Source organism: Oryctolagus cuniculus, chromosome 11 (genome assembly GCF_964237555.1).
Source record: "Oryctolagus cuniculus chromosome 11, mOryCun1.1, whole genome shotgun sequence".
Taxonomy (NCBI): Eukaryota; Metazoa; Chordata; class Mammalia; order Lagomorpha; family Leporidae; genus Oryctolagus; species Oryctolagus cuniculus.
Window position 1 is genome coordinate 1,354,056 of NC_091442.1, and position 20,058 is coordinate 1,374,113.

A 20,058-nucleotide genomic window follows, 5' to 3' on the forward strand; every position below is an offset into this window, starting at 1 on the left:
GTCTTTCCACATTGACTTACTTCCTGCCCGCACCCCATTTGGGGAGGCCGCCAGCTCCACACAGCTGGCCACTGGGGAGCAGAGGGGCCACCCCAAGTCTTCCTGACACTTGCTCTTCTGGGCAGGGGGCGGGGTTTGGCGCAGGAGGTAAAAATGAGGGCTTGGGGCTCAGTGTCTGGGCGAGAATCAGAAGGAGCAGGCAAGACGGCCCCATGCTGGGAGGAGGCCTTGCCCGGGGTGGGGTGGGAGGGTGGAGCCCTCATCCTGTCTGGGGACGCAGGTGGTTCTGGAAAACCCAACCAACCACTGGAGCTTGGGACCTGGGCGGAGCCAACGGGCACATTCTGTTCCCTGGCTGGTGATTGGTCCCACCGTGTGCACGTGCTGAGAGCCAGTCCAATCAGAGTCCTGGGACAGGGTGGGGGTGGGGCTTCCCTAGCACCCCAGGGAGCTGCCAGCCTTGGGCCGCAGGCTCTGTGGACACCCTGAGCCGCTGCCGTCTCCCGTTACCATGGGGACTGGCTCAGGTGGGATGGGGCGGAGGGGCAGCCCCAGGCCCTGCCGCCGCCCGGCCGCACGGTCCCCCCCGGCCTCACTCACTCAGCAGGATGACGATACAGAGGAGGATGGCCACAATGGCGCCCGTGCCCAGACCAGCCGCTGCCACCGCACCAATGGCGGTGCAGTCCCCGTTCTCGTCACACGGGCACACCTTGACCTTGATGACGGACATGTTGGACAGCGGGGGGTTCCCGGAGTCTGTGACGATGATGGGGACGTCGTACATCCCGGCGTCCAGGTAGAGGATGCGCAGGCTGAGCTGAGCGTAGTCGCCTGTGCAGGGCGGCAGAGCTCCCGCTCAGGTCGGCCCGCCCCGCCCCGCCCCGCCCCTACGGCCGCCCCAGTCCTTGGCGTGGAGGCCCAAGACCCGCCCACATGCACGCCACCCCTCGCCGTCTGGTTAAAAGGCACTGGCAGGGGCTGGCGCTATGGCAGTGCGTTAAAGCCCCCGCCTGCAGCCCATATGGGCGCCGGTTGGAGTCCTAGTTGCTCCTCTTCCAGTCCAGCTCTCTGCTGTGGTCCAGGTCCTTGGGCCCCTGCACCCACATGGGAGACCTGGAGGAAGCTGCTGGCTCCTGGCTTTGGATCAGTGCAGCGCTGGCCACTGTGGTCATTTGGGGAGTGAACCAGTGGATGGAAGACCTCTACCTCTCTCTCTCTCTCTCTCTCTCTCTCTGTACTCTTTCAAATGGAAAACAAAAAGGCACTGGCCGTCTCGTTGGCTCCCTGAATGTGTGCAGAGCTGCAGCAGATCAGAGAAAGCCCTGGAGCAGAAACGCCCAATACTGCCTGGAGAAAGCTCTGGGGGAGCCGAGATTGGACGTAAAATTGGCGAAACCCTTAGGTTGCTTGAGGGGCTGGCGTTGTGGTGTGGGGGTCAAGCTGCCACCAGCAGTGCTGGCTTCCCGTATCGGCTGTGCTACGTCTGACCCAGCTCCCTGCTGATGGCCCGGGAAAGCAGCGGAGGACGGCCCAGGTGCCTGGGCCCCTGCACGCACATGGGAGACCCGGAAGAAGCTCCTGGCTTTGGCCTGGCCGTTGCGGCCATTTGGGGAGTGAATCAGCCGACGGAAGATCTATCGCCCTCTCTTTGTAACTGTCGCTTTCAAATAAATAAATCTTTCAGTTTTTTAAAAGCATTATTTTATAGAACGGTGGAGTTACACAGAGAGAGAGAGATCTTCCATCTGCTGGTTCACTCCCCAAATGGCCGTGATGGCTGGCGCTGGGCCAGGCTGAAGCCAGCAGCCGGAGCCGACACTGCAGATGGCAGCTTAACCTACTACACCACAGCACCGGCCCCAGTAAATAAATCTTTAAAAAAATTATTTGAGAGGCCGCCTGACGGCGAGATGGACAGAGAGAGAGGAAGAGGGCTCCTGTGTGCCTGTTCACCCCCTAAATATTCGCACCCGCTGGGCCAGGCCAGATCTGGGTTCCAGGAATTCAATCCAGGTCTCCCACGTGGGTGATGCGGACCCAGCTGCTTGGGCCATCACCCCGTGGGGCGGGGTGGGGCGGGGCGGGGGCGGGGTCTGCACCTGCAGGGAGCTGGAAGCAGGAGCCGGAGCTGGGAGGTGAACCCAGGCCTCGCCCTGTCCTCAAGGCCAGGCCCCCAGCAGCGACGCCCAGTGCTGTTTGCTGAGGTTTCCAGCAGGCGTTGGCACAGGGCTGCCCCACACAGGAGGGCGTCCTGAGGACAGAGGACACGTGGGTGTCCACGGCTGCGCAAGGAGGACACAGGACACGTGGGTGTCCACGGCTGTGCACAGGAGGACACAGGACACATGGGTGTCCATGGCTGTGCACAGGAGGACACAGGACATGTGGGTGTCCACGGCTGCACTCAGGACACGTGGGTGTCCACGGATGTGCTCCGGAGGACACGTGGGTGTCCACGGCTGCACTCAGGAGGACACAGGACACATGGGTGTCCACGGCTGTGCACAGGAGGACACAGGACACGTGGGTGTCCACGGCTACACTCAGGAAGGCTCAGGACACGTGGGTGTCCACGGCTGTGCACAGGAGGACACAGGACACGTGGGTGTCCACGGCTGCACTCAGGAGGGCTCAGGACACGTGGGTGTCCACGGCTGTGCACAGGAGGACACAGGACACGTGGGTGTCCACGGCTGCACTCAGGAGGGCACAGGACACGTGGGTGTCCACGGCTGTGCACAGGAGGACACAGGACATGTGGGTGTCCACGGCTACACTCAGGAGGGCTCAGGACACGTGGGTGTCCACGGCTGCACTCAGGAGGGCACAGGACACGTGGGTGTCCACGGCTGTGCACAGGAGGACACAGGACACGTGGGTGTCCACGGCTACACTCAGGAGGGCTCAGGACACGTGGGTGTCCACGGCTGTGCACAGGAGGACACAGGACACGTGGGTGTCCACGGCTGCACTCAGGAGGGCTCAGGACACGTGGGTGTCCACGGCTGTGCACAGGAGGACACAGGACACGTGGGTGTCCACGGCTGCACTCAGGAGGGCTCAGGACACGTGGGTGTCCACGGCTGTGCACAGGAGGACACAGGACACGTGGGTGTCCACGGCTGTGCACAGGAGGACACAGGACACGTGGGTGTCCACGGCTGTGCACAGGAGGACACAGGACACGTGGGTGTCCACGGCTGCGCTCAGCAAACCAGCACGAGGCCCAGGGTGGCCCCCGGCCTCACGGGCAGAGCACAGGGCTCCCTCCCACAGGAGCCTCCCTGTCTGCTGCTCATGCTGCCGACCTGGCTCTGACCCTGGCCGTGGGTGTGGGGAGCAACCCGGACTGGACTGAGTTACTGGAATTAAGACTTATTCTATGCATCTGCTCTCCCACAATATGGCGCTGGGAGAGAAGAAAACAGCTTCTACACAGCTGCCTCTTGCCAACTTGAGTGATGACCTCTAGGAGCTGATCCTGCTCCTGATTGGAGGAGAGCAGCGTACTCGGCGTGTGGGCAGCCGAGTTGGGATTGGCGGAAGAGGACTATAAAGGAGGAGAGAGACGGCATGCACCAGGAACATCTATCTGAAGGAACACCTGTGCAGCCCCCGAGAGAGCCGGCCGGCGGTGTGCCGCTCCCCCGCGGAAGTGGGGAATGTGGCAGGGGGAACCGCCCTTCCACGGAGGTGGAAGGGTCGGTAGCCAACCCGGGAAGAACCAGCAGCTAACCCGGGGAGGGCCGAGCAGACGAAAGAACAGCGCAGGGTCCTGTGTCGTTCCTCCACGAAGACGGGGAGCGACAGTGGGCTCACCGTTCAGGCGTGTGATGGTCCAGTTCTTGCGCACGGCGGCCGGGACGAAGGGCAGCTCGAAGACGTAGGGGCCGATGTTGGGGTCGGCGTCGGCGTCGGCGGCCGTGATGTTGATGGCGTTCAGGTTGGGCTTCTCGCAGATCTGCGCCTCCTTGGGCAGCAGCTCTGGGGCGTTGTCGTTGATGTCGATGAGATAGATCTGCAGGGTCCCGGTGCCGCTGGCTGGGGGGATCCCTGCAGGGCAGACACGGGGTGACCACGCAGGGCCCCTCCCAGCACTCCACAGCCATAGCCACAGCCACAGGGTGGCGGGCACCAGCCAACCCCCGGGCCCACGCAGCAGGCGAGACGCACCTGCAGCTGCCGGACACGTGCACGGCTGCGCGAGGCTTCACCTGGAGCCCCCTTTGCTCTGGGGCCTGGGAGGACTTGGAGGATGCTGGGCCGTGGGCCTCTGCAGGCCACCTGTCCCCCTCCCCCCACCTCTCCGTAGCCTGGGACTGCTCAGTTAGAATGAAGCAATGCTGCTTCGGAGCCAGCCGTGAGCACGGAGGCCAGGCCACCCCTGCCTCAACCCTGGTGGACATGTGCCGTGTGGCCAGAAGCTGGCCAGAGACGCTGGAGGCAGTGTCCCGAGTGTGGCGTTGACCTTGCTGACAGCTCCGGGCCCTGACACCAACGGCCCCCTTCCCTGGCTGCAGCAGGTGGGGGGGCACAGAAAGCCCCCCCCCCGATGTCTCCTTGATGGTGACATGGCACCTGTCTCTGAAGACTGGTGGTGCCGGAGCTGCCTGGGGATGCCCAGGGTCCCAGAGGAGAGGCCCCCTCGCTGCGCTGCACAGCCTGGCTGTGTGGACCCCGGGGACGGCGCAGGGCTTTCTGTGCCTCCCAGGCCAGGATCCTCCGCAGGGCCTTGGCCCACAGGGGGGTCTGGTGGAAGCAGGAGGCTGCTCGGCCCCAACCCCCCGAGCCGAGAGCGCGTGAGTGCAAACCCCGGGCTGGGCACGTGGAGGGAGACGCAGCGGCGAGAAGGGGGCTCCGAGGGGCTCCAGTTCCCCGTTCGTGGCTGACATGCTGCCACCTGCTGACCTGCTCCCCCACCCACTGTCCTCGCAGCCTCTTCGACTGCTGGCGACCGAGGCCTTGCCCAGGCCCCGGGAGCGGTGGCTTCCCTCGGCCGTGGCAGCAGACGCACCGTTGTCAGCTGCCAGGAAGGTGGCCTCGTAGACGTTGTTGCTGACATACAGGGACTCGCGGTCCAGCAGGGCGGCCGTGCTGATCTGCCCGTTGGTGGCGTTGATGTGCAGCCAGTTTGCCGGGTCTGACAGCTTCGAGTATCTGAGAGGATGTGCAGGAGGGAGGTGAGGCGGGGGCCGCCCTGGCCCCCCAGACCCCCGTCCCATCTGCGGGTAGCCGCACCTGCCAGCTGCACGCCCCAGGTCCCGGCCCGTGTCCTCGGATGACCAGGAGGTGCGTGCACCCCCGGCTGCCAACCCTGCACAGGCCCCCGCAGCGGGGCGGGCCGGGACCACTGTGCCCTGCTCTTCCCAGGCCTCCACCTCGCAGGGACCCCAGCCAGCCGGGGCTGAGTGTCCACACACCGTCCGTGTCCGTGGTCTGGGTGTAGTGGCCTTGCTGACCTGAGACCCCCAGGACTTGGGTGCCACTGGAGGGGCGCTCAGGTCTGGACCTCCCAACCCCCCCCCCCAGGGACTTTCTGGCTGTGGGGGTCTCACTGGGCGTTTCAGGGCCTGGGGGTGCTGGGAGGGGGGCTGTGCCCATGGACCCACCTCACTGCCTGCTGCATGAAGCGGTCGGGGTCCACGGCGGGGAAGGTGGTGAGCACAGTGCCGGGGGGCACGCCCTCCTCCAGGCGGATCAGCTTGTGGTTGGAGGGGAAGTAGGGCGCCTCGTTGACGTCCATGACAGAGATGGTCACCCCCGCCGTGGACTGGAAGGACATCTGGATCCCGCTGGCCAGCGGCGCCTGGTTCGACACCATCACGGTCAGCATGAAGGCCCGGTTCAGCTCGTAGTCGACAGCCTGGAACGAGAGTGGGGGCAGGGCTGAGCCGGGCCGGCCCTCTGGGGCCTGTGGGCTGCGGGGAACGAGATGCCGGCCGGCAGCAGGTGGTGGCCCTACTCCGTGGGCCCCTGCGCCCAGGTGGGAGACCCCGAGGGAGCTCCTGGCTCGAGCCTGGCCCGGCCTTGGCTGTTGCAGGCACCTGGGGAGTGAGCCAGCAGAAGGAAGACCTCTCTGTCCCTACTCTTCCTTTAAAATAAATCCAAAAAAATCCACGTAATTATGATGAAAGAATGAAGGTGTGAGGTCAGCACTCCCATCTCTGGCTGAGTGGCGCCCCCAAAGGTGTCCAGGGCCTCCCCGGACCCTCCCCGGGCAGAGGGGACCCGGCCGCCACATCAGCAGCCGTGCTGAGCGTGGAGGGCGACGGCCAGTGAGGAGGGGAGCTCTCGGCTCGCCCCGTGCCACTAAGCTCGTGTTCGGCGCCCGCACAGGCGTGGGTCTCCTGGTCCTGGGAGCCAGAGGCGGCCCCGCTGGGCTGAGGCCAGGACGTCGCAGGGCGGCTTCCCCTGGGGCCCAGTCCAGGAGGCTCCACTTCCTGCGGCCGCCTGTGCTCGCAGCCCCTCCCCCCCAAAGGCCAGCAGCGCTGCCTCGTCCAGTCTCTGACCTCTGACCTCTGACCCTCGCAGCTCTCTGGCCTCTGAGATCCCCCGCCGGCCCACAGAGGCCCTCTGCCCTCAGCTTGCTGGGTTCAGTGTGTGGGGGAGGGAGCTGCTGACCGGTGCAGACCCTGGTGACAAGGGGACACCGTCCTACAGAATCCTGGCTCAGGAGGGCGCAGGAGCGGCAGCATTGCGAAAACACCACCTAAACCCCGCGGGGGAGAAGGACCCCAATTTGCCATCCCTGGGTGGACGCTGGTGACATGCGGAGGTGCAGGGGGGAGGCCCGGGGCTGCAGGTGACTTCCAGGGCAGGGGGGAGGCCCGGGGCTGCAGGTGACTTCCAGGGCAGGGGGGAGGCCCGGGGCTGCAGGTGACTTCCAGGGCAGGGGGGAGGCCCGGGGCTGCAGGTGCCCGCCAGGGCGGGGGGGAGGCCCGGGGCTGCAGGTGCCCGCCAGGGCGGGGGGGAGGCCCGGGGCTGCAGGTGACTTCCAGGGCAGGGGGGAGGCCCGGGGCTGCAGGTGACTTCCAGGGCAGGGGGGAGGCCCGGGGCTACAGGGCCTGCCGGCTGCCGGGCCAGTCTGCCTGCGGCTCTCCGCTGCCTGCCTTCCTTGCAAACACCTGACCTCTCTTGGCCTGTTCTCAGTCCCGTTCGAGCTGCTCTGGGACTGCAGCTGCCCGGTGGCCTCACGCTAAGCGCCACGTGGCTGGGGACGCTCACCGCCCTCCCAACCTGCTCTTCCCGGCTCGGACGCACAGGGACGCGCGCCAGAGGACGGAGTCGCGGCTGTGGCAGCGAGAGGCCCCCAGAAGTTAGTCTGAGAGTAGAAAAGCCCGACCGGTCCAAGCCGCTAGCAAGGTTGAACTGACAGCTGGCCGTCCGTCCCATCCCAGCCTGGCCAGCCCCAGGGCGGCTTCATGACCACGCCCCCAGCCCCCCCAGCCCCCCCAGCCCCCGCCTGGCCCACAGGAGGGAAGGAAAGCCTCCGGGCACCCCGGGAGCCTGGTCCGTCCCCTGCACCCCAAGCGCCCGAGAAGGCCTACGGGAAAGGACTCAAACGCACGAGACCCTGAGACGCAGCCCTGCGCGTGCCGCACCGGCGCCGGGCGACTCCAGTGGGGCCCCCCGTTTGCCAGGGCGGCAGGGGTCACGGGAGGCCCTGGGACGGGGGCCCCCAGGGCACCCACCTTGACCACGGTGACCAGGCCCTCGTTGGTGACGGGGTCCGTGCGGATGCTGAAGTGGCCCGAGGGGTCCCCGCTGATGACGCGGTAGACGGCGTTCCAGCTGGCCGAGTGCGGCTGGTCTCGGTCCAGCACCGTGAGGTTCGCCACCACCGTCTCCACCCGGTTTTCAGGGACCTCCCCCGCAAACTGGAAAAGGCCAGAAGGGAGCGCGTTACAGCCCGAGGGCTGCGTCGGGACCCCTGCAGCCACCCCAGGAGGGCCCCGAGAGCACCGGGGTCCTGCAGCCACCCCAGGAGGGCCCCGAGAGCACTGGGGTCCCCCAGCCGGCGCCCAGCGAGACCGAGGCTCGCATCTGCCCACTCTGCCCCAACCAAACCGAGCCTTGCACACACGTGTGCACACACATGCACACACCCAGGCCTTCATCTGAACCCTGCCTGGCCCTTGGCGTCGCCCAGAGGAGCCGGGCGGGCGGCTGGGACCCACAGGTGACTGAGTGGGCCCCGGGCCCGAGGCTGCTGCGGCCCTGACCTCCACCTGAGGTCATTTCCGGCTCTTCAGCGAGGGCCCTGCCATGTGTCCCAGGTCCTGGCACCGGGCAGTGGGCTTCTGAGCATGAGATGCTTGGCTAAAGGCCCGGGACTCCCGCTGTGCCCAGGGCCCAGTGAGGCTGCCGAGGGCCCGGGCGGGGTCGGGAGGCGCTGCCTGTGCGCCGGCCCTCGGAGTAACCCTGGTCTCATCCTGCTTTTCAGAGACCTCGGGGGCCAGCACTGGGCGCCCCAGAGCCTGAGTCTCTGCAGCCCCAGGGCTCAGCGGGTCCCTCCCAGGAAGAGGACGAGAAGGGTGCATGGGGCGACCACACAGGAGGTGGCGGTGGCCAGGGAGCGGCTGCCACTCACACCATGGGTCCAGGGTGCCCCATCATGGCGCTTGAGCCGAGTTGGGGGCAGGGGCTGTGTCCACCCGAGCCACGTGAGAACGGTCTTCCACGGCGTCTCCAGACCTGGGGGCTGTGACCCCCCAAGACACAGCAGCCGCCGCTCACAGTGAGGACCCGGCTACTGAGCACTCCCTGTGGGGGCTGCGTCACCCAGGGCCACCGTCACCTGCCCTCAGCTGGGGGTCAGGAGTGGGCCCTCGAAAGGCAGCAGGCAGCACCCTGCACCCACAGAGGCCTGGCCCAGCGAGCAGGGGTCCCAGGCCTGGGCACACGGACCTGGCTTTGCGAGGAGTGAACGAACGAGTGGACACATGGACAAGCAAACAAAAGCCTCGCGTGGGCTCAGAGCCCGTGCCCAGGGGGCTGGAAGGCGCCGGGTCCTGTCGCCTCCTGGGGCGCGCCCTGCTGCCCGCCGGCCCAGACCACGGCTCTGCCTGCACGTGGTGCGCGTGCATGGCCATCCCAGCACCGCGGCTCTGTTACAGACTCTGCGTGACTCCTCCACGGCTGGATGTCACCAGGACCACCGGCTCCACCTGCAGGGGACCCCTCATCGCGGTTCAGAGGCGCCGTCCGCGTGGGTTACAATGTGGAGTCTGCGGCAGCCGTGGCTGAGTGCCCGGGGCTGGGACCGCAGCTGGGCTGGGCTCGTCAGAGAGGCCTCAGGGAGGGGCGGGCGCCCAGTCCGCGGCAGACGTGGGCAGGGACGGTGCCCACTGGAGGGACGACAGTGGCTGCTCAGGCCCCGGTGTGGGGTCCACAGCAGGTGTTTTAGGGAGGGGCACTGCCCACCAGACTGGGGCTCTTGGGACGCCGGGTGGGGCAGGGCAGCCCCTGCCAAGGCTGCTGTCCGCCGGTCCCGGTGAGCCTGGGAGACGGCGGGGACTTGGCTGGTGCCTTGGAAGGCGCTCCAGGGGGGCAGGGGCCGTCCCAGGGGCAGGCAGAGGTCTGGGGCAATGGTGCGGCCCCTCCCAGGTCCCACAGCGGCCCCGCCAGGGCCATCTCTGCCTGTGCAGTTCTCGCTGTGGTCTCCCCGTCGGCCTGCAGCAGGTGGAGCTCTCGTCCCTTCAGTGGGCTGAGCGGGCAGGGTGGCCCTTGGCAGGGGCTGGCGGCGGTCTCGAGGCCAGGGAGGCCCTGCCCTGGGACCCCTGCTGCTGACTGCGCTGCACTGGCCCAGGCCTCCCCCAGCAGGTGATGGGGTCGTCACGCCCAGCCCAGGCCGCACCCTCAGCGCAACCTCTGACTCTCTGGGGTCCCTTCACCCACTGGCTGTCGCTGTGGATGGTCGCGGGCTCTGGTCTGATTCCATCTGCCTGTGCAGCAGGGGACTGCCGGTCTGGGCACTGGCCGGCCTCCCGACGGCTGCCAGAAGGTGCAATGGGTTGAGCATGGGTGCAGTGCCAGTGCCCAGGCCGGCGGGCATCTGTGTCCTCCCAGGGCCCTGCATGCTGTCCAGAGTCAGCAAGGCCATTATGGACGGGAGCACCAGCCGACAGGCACGACCACCAGAGGGGCCCCGAGGGGTCACCCCTGGCCCGGCCCCGTGCAGCCAGGTGACCTCTGAGCCTCCGCTTGTCCAGCTCAAACCCAGGCCAGGACACCTGCCTGCCGGCCTCCCCGGGAAGGTCCTGTCCCACCTGCCATTCTGAGAGCCGGTGGACCCCGCCATGGCTGTTCTGGGGCCACACTCTCCTGAGCGTCCCTACAGGCGCTGGTGGGTTTGGTAATCTTCAGGCCAAACTCGGCCCGTGGCCTGCCTTTGTAAATAAAGTTTGATTGGCACACAGCCACCGTGGGGCGGGGTGGGGCAGTCGCGACAGGACGGCCGCCACAGCCAGCTGTCTTCAGGAAGCGGCTGTGGGCACCTGTTCTAGAAGCCAGCCCCTACCTCCATACCTGGCCTGGGGTGGACACGGGCGCGTCAGCCCCTCAGGCTCAGTGCCGGCACTCATGCCCCCAGCAGCGGGGGAGGGTCCCGCGGACACGGCAGAGCCGGGCTGCCCAGTGCTGCCGCAGGCCTGCTACGACCTCCAGGCTCCTGCTTTCTCAGCTTCCAGGTGCGGGGACGCGGGAGCTGCGGGTGAACGCAGGCGTGACCGTGACCGGGGGGAGGCAGCCGGCACAGGCAGCAGCCGGTCTGGCAGCGTCGGCGGGCCAAGGTGCCACGGCCGGCAGAGCGGCTCTGTGCCTGCTGGGCACTCCTGGCCGCTCGGAGGTGAGCGCCACTCCCTTCTTTGGCTGCTGGATGACCAGGTGGGTCCCGGTGCTGCCCGCCGAGTTTCAGCGGGGACCCCCTCGGAGCCCTACCCCCATGCCGCCCTCCTGAGTCGGGGAGGGGGGTGAAGTCTAGGAAGTCGCTCCTAATTCCCGCACGTTCACCACACGCGCAGCAGGAAGTGACGATTTTCTCATCCCCCCCCGCCCCCACACACATGATGACTCTGAGGTCTCTGCAGAACTCAGCGTGGGAGGCCCCGGGCCTGGGGCAGGAAGGAGGCAGAGCCGCAGAGCCTCAGGCTGACCCGGCCCCGCCCCTGGCCCCGCCCCTGGCCCCGCCCCGCCGGCAGAGAGGAGACCCAGGGTGGGAGCCCAGCGCAGCCTCCCCGCTCCAGGCTGGCGGCTGCGGGGGCGGCCGTGACCACACGCAGGGCCCTGGGCCTCGCGCAGGCCACCCTGAAGGGGAGGGGCCCGGCCCCGCGCAGCAGCACCCCAGCCCTGGCTCCTGTGCGCCGCCGTCACCTCCAGCCGCGAGGCTTCGCAGTCAGGACACGGGGCCTGTCTGTGGCCACACAGCTGTCAGCAACGCAGCCCGACCCCGACGTGGGGCCTGAGTGATGGTGAGGCGGCCCTGGAGGGCATGGGGCTTGCCTTGGTCCCACGGCCAGCAGGTCAGGCTCGCGAGGCGCCCCACGCAGGAGCTGCAGAGCGAGGGGCTTGTCCAGTGGCCCCCGGGCGAGGGGAGTGCAGGCGCCACCCTGGGCCTTGGAGCCGTGGCCTCAGCTCCGCCTCTCCTGGGGTGGTCACTCTGAGCATATCCGTGCTCGCTGGGCTGGGCGGAACATGGCTGGCAGGGGCTGGAGACCCCTTCCTGAAACAGGGGCCTAGAGCCGAACTGGCCCTGGGGGCCCACGGGGTTAGAGGTCGGGGCAGGATTCAGGCCCGATTTGCCTCCTCCAAATCCCACGCTCTCAGTACTCGCAGCCGCAGCTTCTGCCGGGGGTGCTGGGCAGGCGCGCTGTGCCCCCAGAGCCCCTCAGCCGCCGTCCCTGGAGCACGGGGAGGGCCCATAACCAGGGTCACCTGCTGTGCGCCCAGGCTCCCGGCCCCGTTTCCTGTTTGCACGGAGCAGCCCGCGCCCTCCGCAGGTGGCAGGTGTCGGCCCCTCCCATGCCTTCCCTGCGGTCCCGGGGGAGGGAAGGGCTGGACTCAGCCTGGGCTCAGCCCTGAGTCGGCGCTGCCTCTGCCCCAGCCCTGGCCTCGTGGGGACCGGCCGGATCCCTGCAGAAGTCACCCCACACGTGGGCCCCAGACTCGTGCCCGCTGCCTTTGGCCGGCTATGGCGAGGGCTCGGGGGGATGAGCTCCGTAGGCGGCTGGACCCGCAGTGCCAGCTCCTCTTGCCCCCAGGGAGACGCAGTCAGGGGACCTTGGCCTTGGGGATTTGCCCTCAGATGGACGCCCCCGCCCGCTGGCTCCTCCTCTGGAGCTGGTGGCCACGCGATGTTCATCAGGAGGAGCCGCGGCCGGCCCAGCGTCCCCAGGGAGGCCGTGGCCTTGCTCTAACCCTCTTACCTCCTAGCAGGTGTGAAGGAGCGAGTGCGAGTCCTGACTCCTGGGAGGTGGGGCAGGGCCCACGAGGACGCGCACCCCCCAGACGCTGCCTGCCCGGGGCTCGAGGTCGGGGGAAGCACCTCCCGGGCCTGCGCCCAGCGCCCTCTGGTGAGCACAGCCTGGGGCGCTGCCGCCCCCGCCCCCGCGGCACCCTCACGTCCAGTCCCCCGCCCTCATGTCCGCTCCCCCACCCTCGTGTCCGCTCCCGCATCCTCACGTCCGCTCCCCCGCGGCACCCTCGGGTCCGCTCCCCCGCCCTCACGTCCGTGGCCGCCACGCTGCACTCGCACTTCTGAGACTGAGCTTTCTGTCCGAGGAGGCAATGGCGACTTCCGGTGGGGTCCGAGCACAGAAACCGGAAGAGGGGACCGGGGCTCCTCACAGGCAGAGGGAGCGTGGAGATGGGAGGCGGGGGTGAGCCGGCCTGCGCCTCCTTCCCGTGTCACCGTGGTAAAGGCTGAAGAAGGTTCACACAGGCGTTTCAGGAGCCGTGAAGTGGAGACTCCTGGGAAAGGTGGCCTCACGCCCGGCCGGGGGCAGGTGCACAGCTGAGCTGTTACCCAAGACCAAGCGCCTGCGCCCGGACCCTCAGCACGACCACCTGCAGGCTTAGGGAGCCACTGGCGGCGCTCACCGGCCGGCTGCCCGCACCTGCGGCCGCTACCGCGTCCCCTCGGAGCCCCTCTGCTGGCTCGTCCAGCGGGAGAGGGCGCACTTCGGGTCCGGGGCGAGTGCTTCCCGAGACCGCCGGCTCCCCGAAGGAGCCCTCTCCTGTGCCGCGTCTCGTCCGGCGGCGAGCGGCCAGGCCTGTGTGGTGCGGTCACCCCAGCACGCGTGTGGATGTGAGCTCACATGCATCAGGAGAGTGGCTGCGGCAAGGGACCCCGCCATCTGACTAGCAGACAACACCCAGGCTTCCCCCCTCTGACCGACCCGAGGCACCCCTCTGCCTCTGCATCTCTCTGTCGTCTGTTTCTGACCAGCTGCACACCTCTGTCTCCCCGGGAGCTGGCCTTGCGGGGACGTCATCTGTACGGCCAGGGCCCCCCCGGGACAAGCGTACCCCGCTCGTTCTGGCTTTGTGGTTAACACCCCACAGGTGTCGTCTAAGCTTACCCTGAGCCTAGTCAGGGCTGCATGCTCTGGAGAGCACCTGCCCCCGCAGGCTTTCGGGAATAAAGACGCCATAAACTGAGGCACGGACGGCTCTGCAAGCTGTCCCGGGCCAGCAGGTGGTCAGTGGCGGAGCCAGGGCTGAAGCCGGGCGCTGGCCCCGGTGCCGCCATCTCTCCAGTGCAGCTCTGCCAGACGGGGTCCAGGGAGCGGTTGGGGACACGGAACTGTGATGTTCCCGTGTGTTTCCCCCCTCCCCCGACCAGGCGTTCCTCTGCACGGTGCTCTGGTTGGGGGGGTCCTGGGTCCACTTCGTCCTTGTCCAGGGCCAGCTCTCTGGAACACAGGTGGCTGTGGCTGGTCCCTGGGAGTGGCCGCTGGCTGGCCGGCGGTGGATGGGCCGCCAGGTGTGGGCGGAGCTATGGCCCCCGCAGGGTCACACAGTGCTCAGAAGAGTGGCTCCACTGACCTTGGCCGAGGTCGGCACTGCCCACGGAGTGCAGCTCGGGGCACCGAGTCCCTTCCCCGTGGAAGACGCCGGATTCTTATCGCCGGGAACTCGTGGTCTGTGACGTTTCTCTCCTGCCTGGCTTTGTGCACAGAACTGAGAAGCCGCTGAGGCTTGGCCAGAGCGGGCTCACTTTCTGGGGGAGGGGCCAGCTCAGGCAGTGGCTGGAAAGGTTCCAAGGCTAGCCCACAGCTGTGGTCATCTCCACCTGGCTGGTCACTCCTGAGGACGGCATTGCACGCTTTGGCCCTGGGTTTCTAGACACAGAAGTTTCCAGAAGAACTTGGGGCATGGGGGCGGGGCACCGGAGGGGGCACCACTCTGATCTCTCGGCCTCTTTGTGAACATTTTAACCTAACCATCGAGTCTCGGGCTGGGGAGGTCACTCGGCCTTCCTGCCTCATCACGCCCACCCACTGACCCCAGACAGGGAAGCTGGGCTCGTAAGGTGACAGGTGTGAGGGGTGTAGGGCCAGGCTGGGAGGGGCCGCACACTGAGTGACAGGTGTGGTGGGTGCAGGGCTGGGCTGGGAGGAGCCACACAGTGAGTGACAGGTGTGGTGAGTGACAGGTGTGGTGGGTGCAGGGCTGGGCTGGGAGGGGCCGCATACTGACAGGTGTGGTGAGTGACAGGTGTGGTGGGTGCAGGGCCACACACTGAGTGACAGGTGTGGTGAGTGACAGGTGTGGTGAGTGACAGGTGTGGGGGGTGCAGGGCCACACACTGAGTGACAGGTGTGGTGAGTGACAGGTGTGGGGAGTGCAGGGCTGGGCTGGGAGGGGCTGCACACTGAGTGACAGGTGTGGTGAGTGACAGGTGTGGGGGGTGCAGGGCTGCACACCAGGAAGGTCTCCCAGGAGCTGGGGTCCCTGACTCCGATGCCTCTGGTGGGCACGTGCCTGGGGGTGCTGGGCAGGGGAAGGCGAGGCAGCCGAGGATGGGTGTCCAGTGCCCCTCAGTGCAGAGGGGCCCCTCCCCAGGGGTCTCAGAGCTGTGTCCTTCATGGACGGTATCCTGGGGCTGCCTGCACCAGCCTCCGGGGGGCCTGCCCAGGGCCACCTCACGGACGCCCCTGATGACCGCACGGCCCAGGCATGGGGACGGCTGAGCACCCTCCCCGCCTGGGCTCTGCCCCTCCTGGCCTCCCGTGGGCCATCGCAGGAGCCCTGGCCGCCACCCTGCGATGCGTCAAACGGCGGCCGTTTCTGTAGTTCCCTGCCCTGCGACCCGGGGTCCGGGGCTGCCTGAGGCTGGCAGGGCTGAGGAGGGGCCGCTGCCCCGGGGAAGCTGGGCCCTCACCGGGAAGTCGTCTGGGACGGAACGCAGGCCTCCGTCCTGGTCTCGGGCTGACCACGTGGGAAGCGCCTGCACTTGGGGACAGCTTCTCCATCCTCTCCCCCCCAGCGCCCCAGGCCTTCTCAGGGGCAGCAAGGGGCTTTCCGCGTGGCCGCCGTGCGTAAGGGAAGGCGGCGTCCACCCCGAGAGACGAGGATCGGCCGGCAGGGGTGGGGGAGGCAGGGGGCCGAGGACGCGGGCTGTTAAGTGGTGCGGGCACCTGGTGCCCAGGCGGGGCTCGGGGAAGCAGAGACCTTGGACGTCTCTGATGGAGAAACGGGGCTGTGACGCGGAGGCTCTGCCGGCCTCCGAGCCAGGGAGGAGGGAGCCCCTGTGGGGCCATGCGCTGGACACGAGGGTGCCGCCCAATCTGCAAGCCAGGGAGCTGGTGGCAAGGCCGTGGCTGCTCCCCTTGCTGGCCCTGCGCTCGCGATGCCTCTGTGAGCTCAAAATTCCTTGTAAATCTCCCAAGTTCAGGCAGCGGAGACTCCATGGAGGTGGAAGGGCTCGGGGGCGGAGGCCGAGGGAAGACAGAGGAGGGCAGTGGCCCCATGGCCCTGGGGAACAGCGAGGGTGGTCCCGTGGCTGGGCGAGGGGGCTCCTTCCTCAGGGCGCGTCCTCACAGCTCCTGGGGGCTTTGCCACCTGCGTGGAGACCCACGCGACAGCGCCACGGGATTCTTCAAGAGGAAGAAATGATGCGATGGGAACTCGTCCATGAAGGCGCTAAACCGAGCCGAGCGCAGGAGACGGGTCCAGGTGGTGTCCTGCGGCACGTGGCGGCAGGGGCGGGCTCCATGCGTTACGCTGACGCCGCCATGGAACTGTGTGCCCCACACGGCTGCTGCCACGCTCGCTGTGGCAGGGCCACTGGGGGCGGGCGTGGCAGGGCTGCCAGCTCTGGGTGCAGAATCAGCAGGAACCTGGGCCTGTGTGGAGCCGGCCGCTGACCGATGCCACGCTGGAGCCCAGCAGGTCCTGGGGTAGGTGGGAGGCGGCCCCTCTGGGGCAGAGGCAGGTGCACCCTCCGGGATGGAGGTGTGGCCTGTGTTGGGCTGCTCTTGACCCCTCTCCACACCTGGGGCCTCCATGCAAGCAAAGGTGACACGCACCCCTTCTCAGACGGGGAGACTGAGGCTCGAGCTTGTTTGTGGGAGCAGGTGGGGGGGCTCCGAGCGTCGCATGCGTCTCTCAGGACACCCCACCTCTCTGCCTCGCCCCCGGCATCTCACGGCCCCTCTGGGACAAGCCACCGCTGCACTCAGCTTGGTGGCCTCCTCCTCTGGTTTCCATGGCGACCACGAGGCTGTTTCAGAGGGGTGGGGGCGGCAGGCTGCATCCCATCACCTGGGCTCCGGCGGGCGGCGGTGGGACAGGGTGTCCCTGGGGGCATTGTCCTCTCAGCCGAGCGCTCCGGGACCACCGAGGCCCTGCATCTGCTGAGGCTCTGGGCCCCCTGGGGCCACCCGGACACCACGGATGCACCGACGCCCGGCTTGGGGCAGCTCCGCGCCTGGATTAGGGACCGGCATGGTCCTTCCCGTGACGTATCTTCGGGTGTCCCCTGCTGTGCCACAGGGCAGGTGGTGCCCGCCTGAAGTCCTGTGCTGAGGCCGGAGCTGTCCTGGACACCGCGTGTCCCCTCATCATCTGCGAGGGTTCTCCTGGGCACGCCCGTTAGCAACTGCTCCTTCTCAGAGCCGGGGGTGCGGCTGGGCCTGAGAGCCAGGTGTGGGCAAACCCACTGGGGTCTTGGGGCCAGGTGTAGGGGTGGCAGCTGCTTCCCCTATGTCCAGTCCCTCGGGCCTGGTCCAAGCAAACAGAAACTGAAGCCCAGGAAAGAGGAGGGGGCATCTTCCCACCATCCGGGCACCTCCCCAATGTCGGCCATGGCTGCTCCCAGCTTGCTGCTGCCCTGAGCCCTGGGAGGCAGGGGTCTGAGCTGCTCCCTCCGCAGCCCATCTGGCCACTAGATGGTGCTGTGCGCCCATGCCTCTGCCTGGTCCAGTGGGGCCGAGCCTGGCAGGTGGGGATGAGGGGACACGGTGGCCTCCAGGCGCCTTCACAGCAAGCTGACCGCCCCAGCCCCGCCTCACTGCAAGGCCCAGGGCCAGCTGCCGCCTCTCAGGTCTGCGTGGCTCCGTGCAAGCTCCGCTGGGTCCTGCCCCCACAGGGCTGGGGGTGGCCAGTGGCTTGGGGTGGGCCGGCATTGTTGTTGTCACTGAAATGTCCCCCACTCGGTCCCCAGGAGGGGCCCAGGCAGGAGCAGGGGAGACCCAGCCCTCAGCTGGCACCCAGGACAGCTCAGGTGCTGGGTTGAGGGCAGGGAGCGGGGGCGGGGCCAGGATGCCAGCGTGGGCGGGGCATCACAGCCTGCTGGGTGCCCTGGGATCAGCACAGGATGGGGACCCTCAGTGGGCCTCCTGCACAGGGGTTCTGGCGGTGTGGACCGGGGGCTCACGGCCCATGGCCGACGCTCAGCAGCCCCCTCCGAGCAGACGCCCGATATCCACTGAGGACGCTTGGCCTCTCAGATCCCAAGGGGCCCCAGATTCCCTTTCGGCCAACGGGGGCCACGCAGGGCAGCGGCTGCCCCTGACCAGCCCCGTGCTCCCCTCCACGCCGCGGCCGCTGCACACACGTCACACACACACCTCGGAGAGTTGCTGGTCTTCAGCCCTAACGCCTGTCAACCCCGGGACTTCGCAAGGCAGCACCGGGCCAGACTGGGGCCCCGCGTCCCCGCCCCGTCGCGCCCCCCCCCCCCCCGCTGGGCTCAGCCCCTCCCCCGCAGAGGCTCCGGGCCGCGGCGCTCACCGTGCTCGTGGTGAACTCGGGCGGGTTGTCGTTCACGTCGGCCACGGTGATGATGGCCGTGGCCGTGTTCGAGAGGCCGTAGTTAAGGTTTCCCTCCATGTCCGTGGCCTGAATGATGACCGTGTACTGCTGAACTTTCTGGAAGGGAGACACGAGTGGGGAAGGAGCTGTGGGTCAGTCTGCATTCTGACGGACAGGCGTGGGTGCTCTGTCAGAGAAACCCCCTGGCAGGGAGCCCAGTGGGCACCAGTGAGCCACAGAGGGCCAGGGAGTAAAGCGGCAGACGCCCCGAAGCACGCAGGGGGACGGACATGGCTCCTCGAGTGTTTACCACGTGCAGCGGAACTTCAGGTCAGAACTGCGAATGGGAAGAAAAGACAGACCCTCCCTCCCTCCCCCTGCAGGTGCAGAGACAGCCACAGCCCTCCCCCCCCCCCCGCAGGTGCAGACTTGGCCACAGCCCCTCCCCCTGCAGGTGACCAGACAGCCACAGCCCTCCTCCTCCCTCCCCCTGCAGGTGCAGACTCACCACAGTCCCCCTCCCCCTCCGCCCTCCGGTGCAGCCACAGCCCCTCCCCCTGCAGGTGCCATGGCAGCCACCGCCCCCCTCCCCCCCTCCCCGCAGGTGCCGTGGCAGCCACAGCCCCCTCCACCTGGCACGGCGGAGCCTCCACGGAGCCCGGCTGAGCTGCCAGTCTGCAGCTTGCGAGCCACACGCGTGGGCATGCTGCTTCAGGCCGCTACGTCTGGGGTGTTCTGCTGCCCTCACCCCCACGCAGGCCCGCGGGGCTCCTCCTCAACTTGAAGCAAGCTCCACGGCCTCCAGCGTCCCCTCCCTCCCTGACGGGCTCGCTCCTGGGCTGCAGACGAGCCCGGGCCCTGCGTGCTCTCAGCCTGTTCTTCACCCACGGCTCACGCGTGGCCCTAACTCCACAGACTGCGCCGCTGTGTCTGGGTGGGCGGGAGCCAGTGCGGCCGCCGGCCTGTCCTGACCGCAGGGACGCCCAGAGGCACCTGTGTGCCACGCTCGCCTGGTGTCATTCCTTGGGAGTCCCGCGACCCAGCACAGGGAGTTGGGGAACTCTGGCCCGTGGGCCGAGTCTGCCTGCCGCCATCTATTGTAAATAAAGCTTTATTGGTACACGGCGGTGCTCCTCATCCACTCCTTGCCCGTGGAGGCTGTGTCAGAAACCCCACGGCCCACAGCCCCTTCACGGGTCACTTGTCCATCTGGGGCTCCAGTGTCAGGCAGGCAGCTGGGGGTGTCCTAGACGGGCCCCAGAGTGAGGCCAGGGAAGGAGGGGGCTGGGGACACCCGGGGAGGCTTCAGGGAAGAGGAGGCAGCAGGGCGGGCCCAAGGCAGAGCTGGCAGGTGCGTTCGGGGCTGGGAGTGGAAGACACGTGGAGCTGGAGGTGGGCAGGCAGGCTCTGGCACCAGGGTGGGAGGGGGCCTGGGGTCCCCGCTGTGTCCCACCCAGACCCACGAGACCGCGGCTGTGGGTGGAGTCTGCCTCCCGCCCTCAGGTCTCCTCCCGCGACCCTGCTGCTAGTCCGGGGCGTGGGAAGAGGAGCCGCCCGGAGGGGCAGGACATGGCCAGGACCTGTGCACTGATCACCCAGGGAGAGGCAGGAGGGCGGCAGCCGGCCCCGCAGGGGATGCCCGTGTGGGCAGAGCGGCGCGGCGGGGCCAGGTCTGCAGGCCTGGGTGCTGCCCTGGACGTGACTCGGCCGTGGCCTGCAGCTCGCGCTGCCCCACCCCTCCCTCAGCACCAGCATCTCCCCTCCCCTCCCCTCCCCTCTGCCCCGCCATGCTCGATTCAC

The 20,058-nt window shown here is 67.9% G+C and overlaps 1 protein-coding gene across 1 annotated transcript in view; it reads right to left on the reverse strand.

Moving 5' to 3' along the window:
* The window catches only part of CDH4 (cadherin 4), a 326,582-nt gene that overhangs the window by 1,891 nt on the left and 304,633 nt on the right, over positions 1-20,058 (reverse strand). The window contains exons 8-13 of the mRNA XM_070051648.1: positions 18,238-18,375; positions 7,695-7,880; positions 5,613-5,866; positions 5,018-5,160; positions 3,823-4,056; positions 601-834 (exon numbers count right to left, since the gene is read on the reverse strand). Of these exons, the coding sequence (XP_069907749.1) occupies positions 601-834; positions 3,823-4,056; positions 5,018-5,160; positions 5,613-5,866; positions 7,695-7,880; positions 18,238-18,375 (1,189 nt within the window). The remainder of the gene's footprint in view (positions 1-600; positions 835-3,822; positions 4,057-5,017; positions 5,161-5,612; positions 5,867-7,694; positions 7,881-18,237; positions 18,376-20,058) is intronic.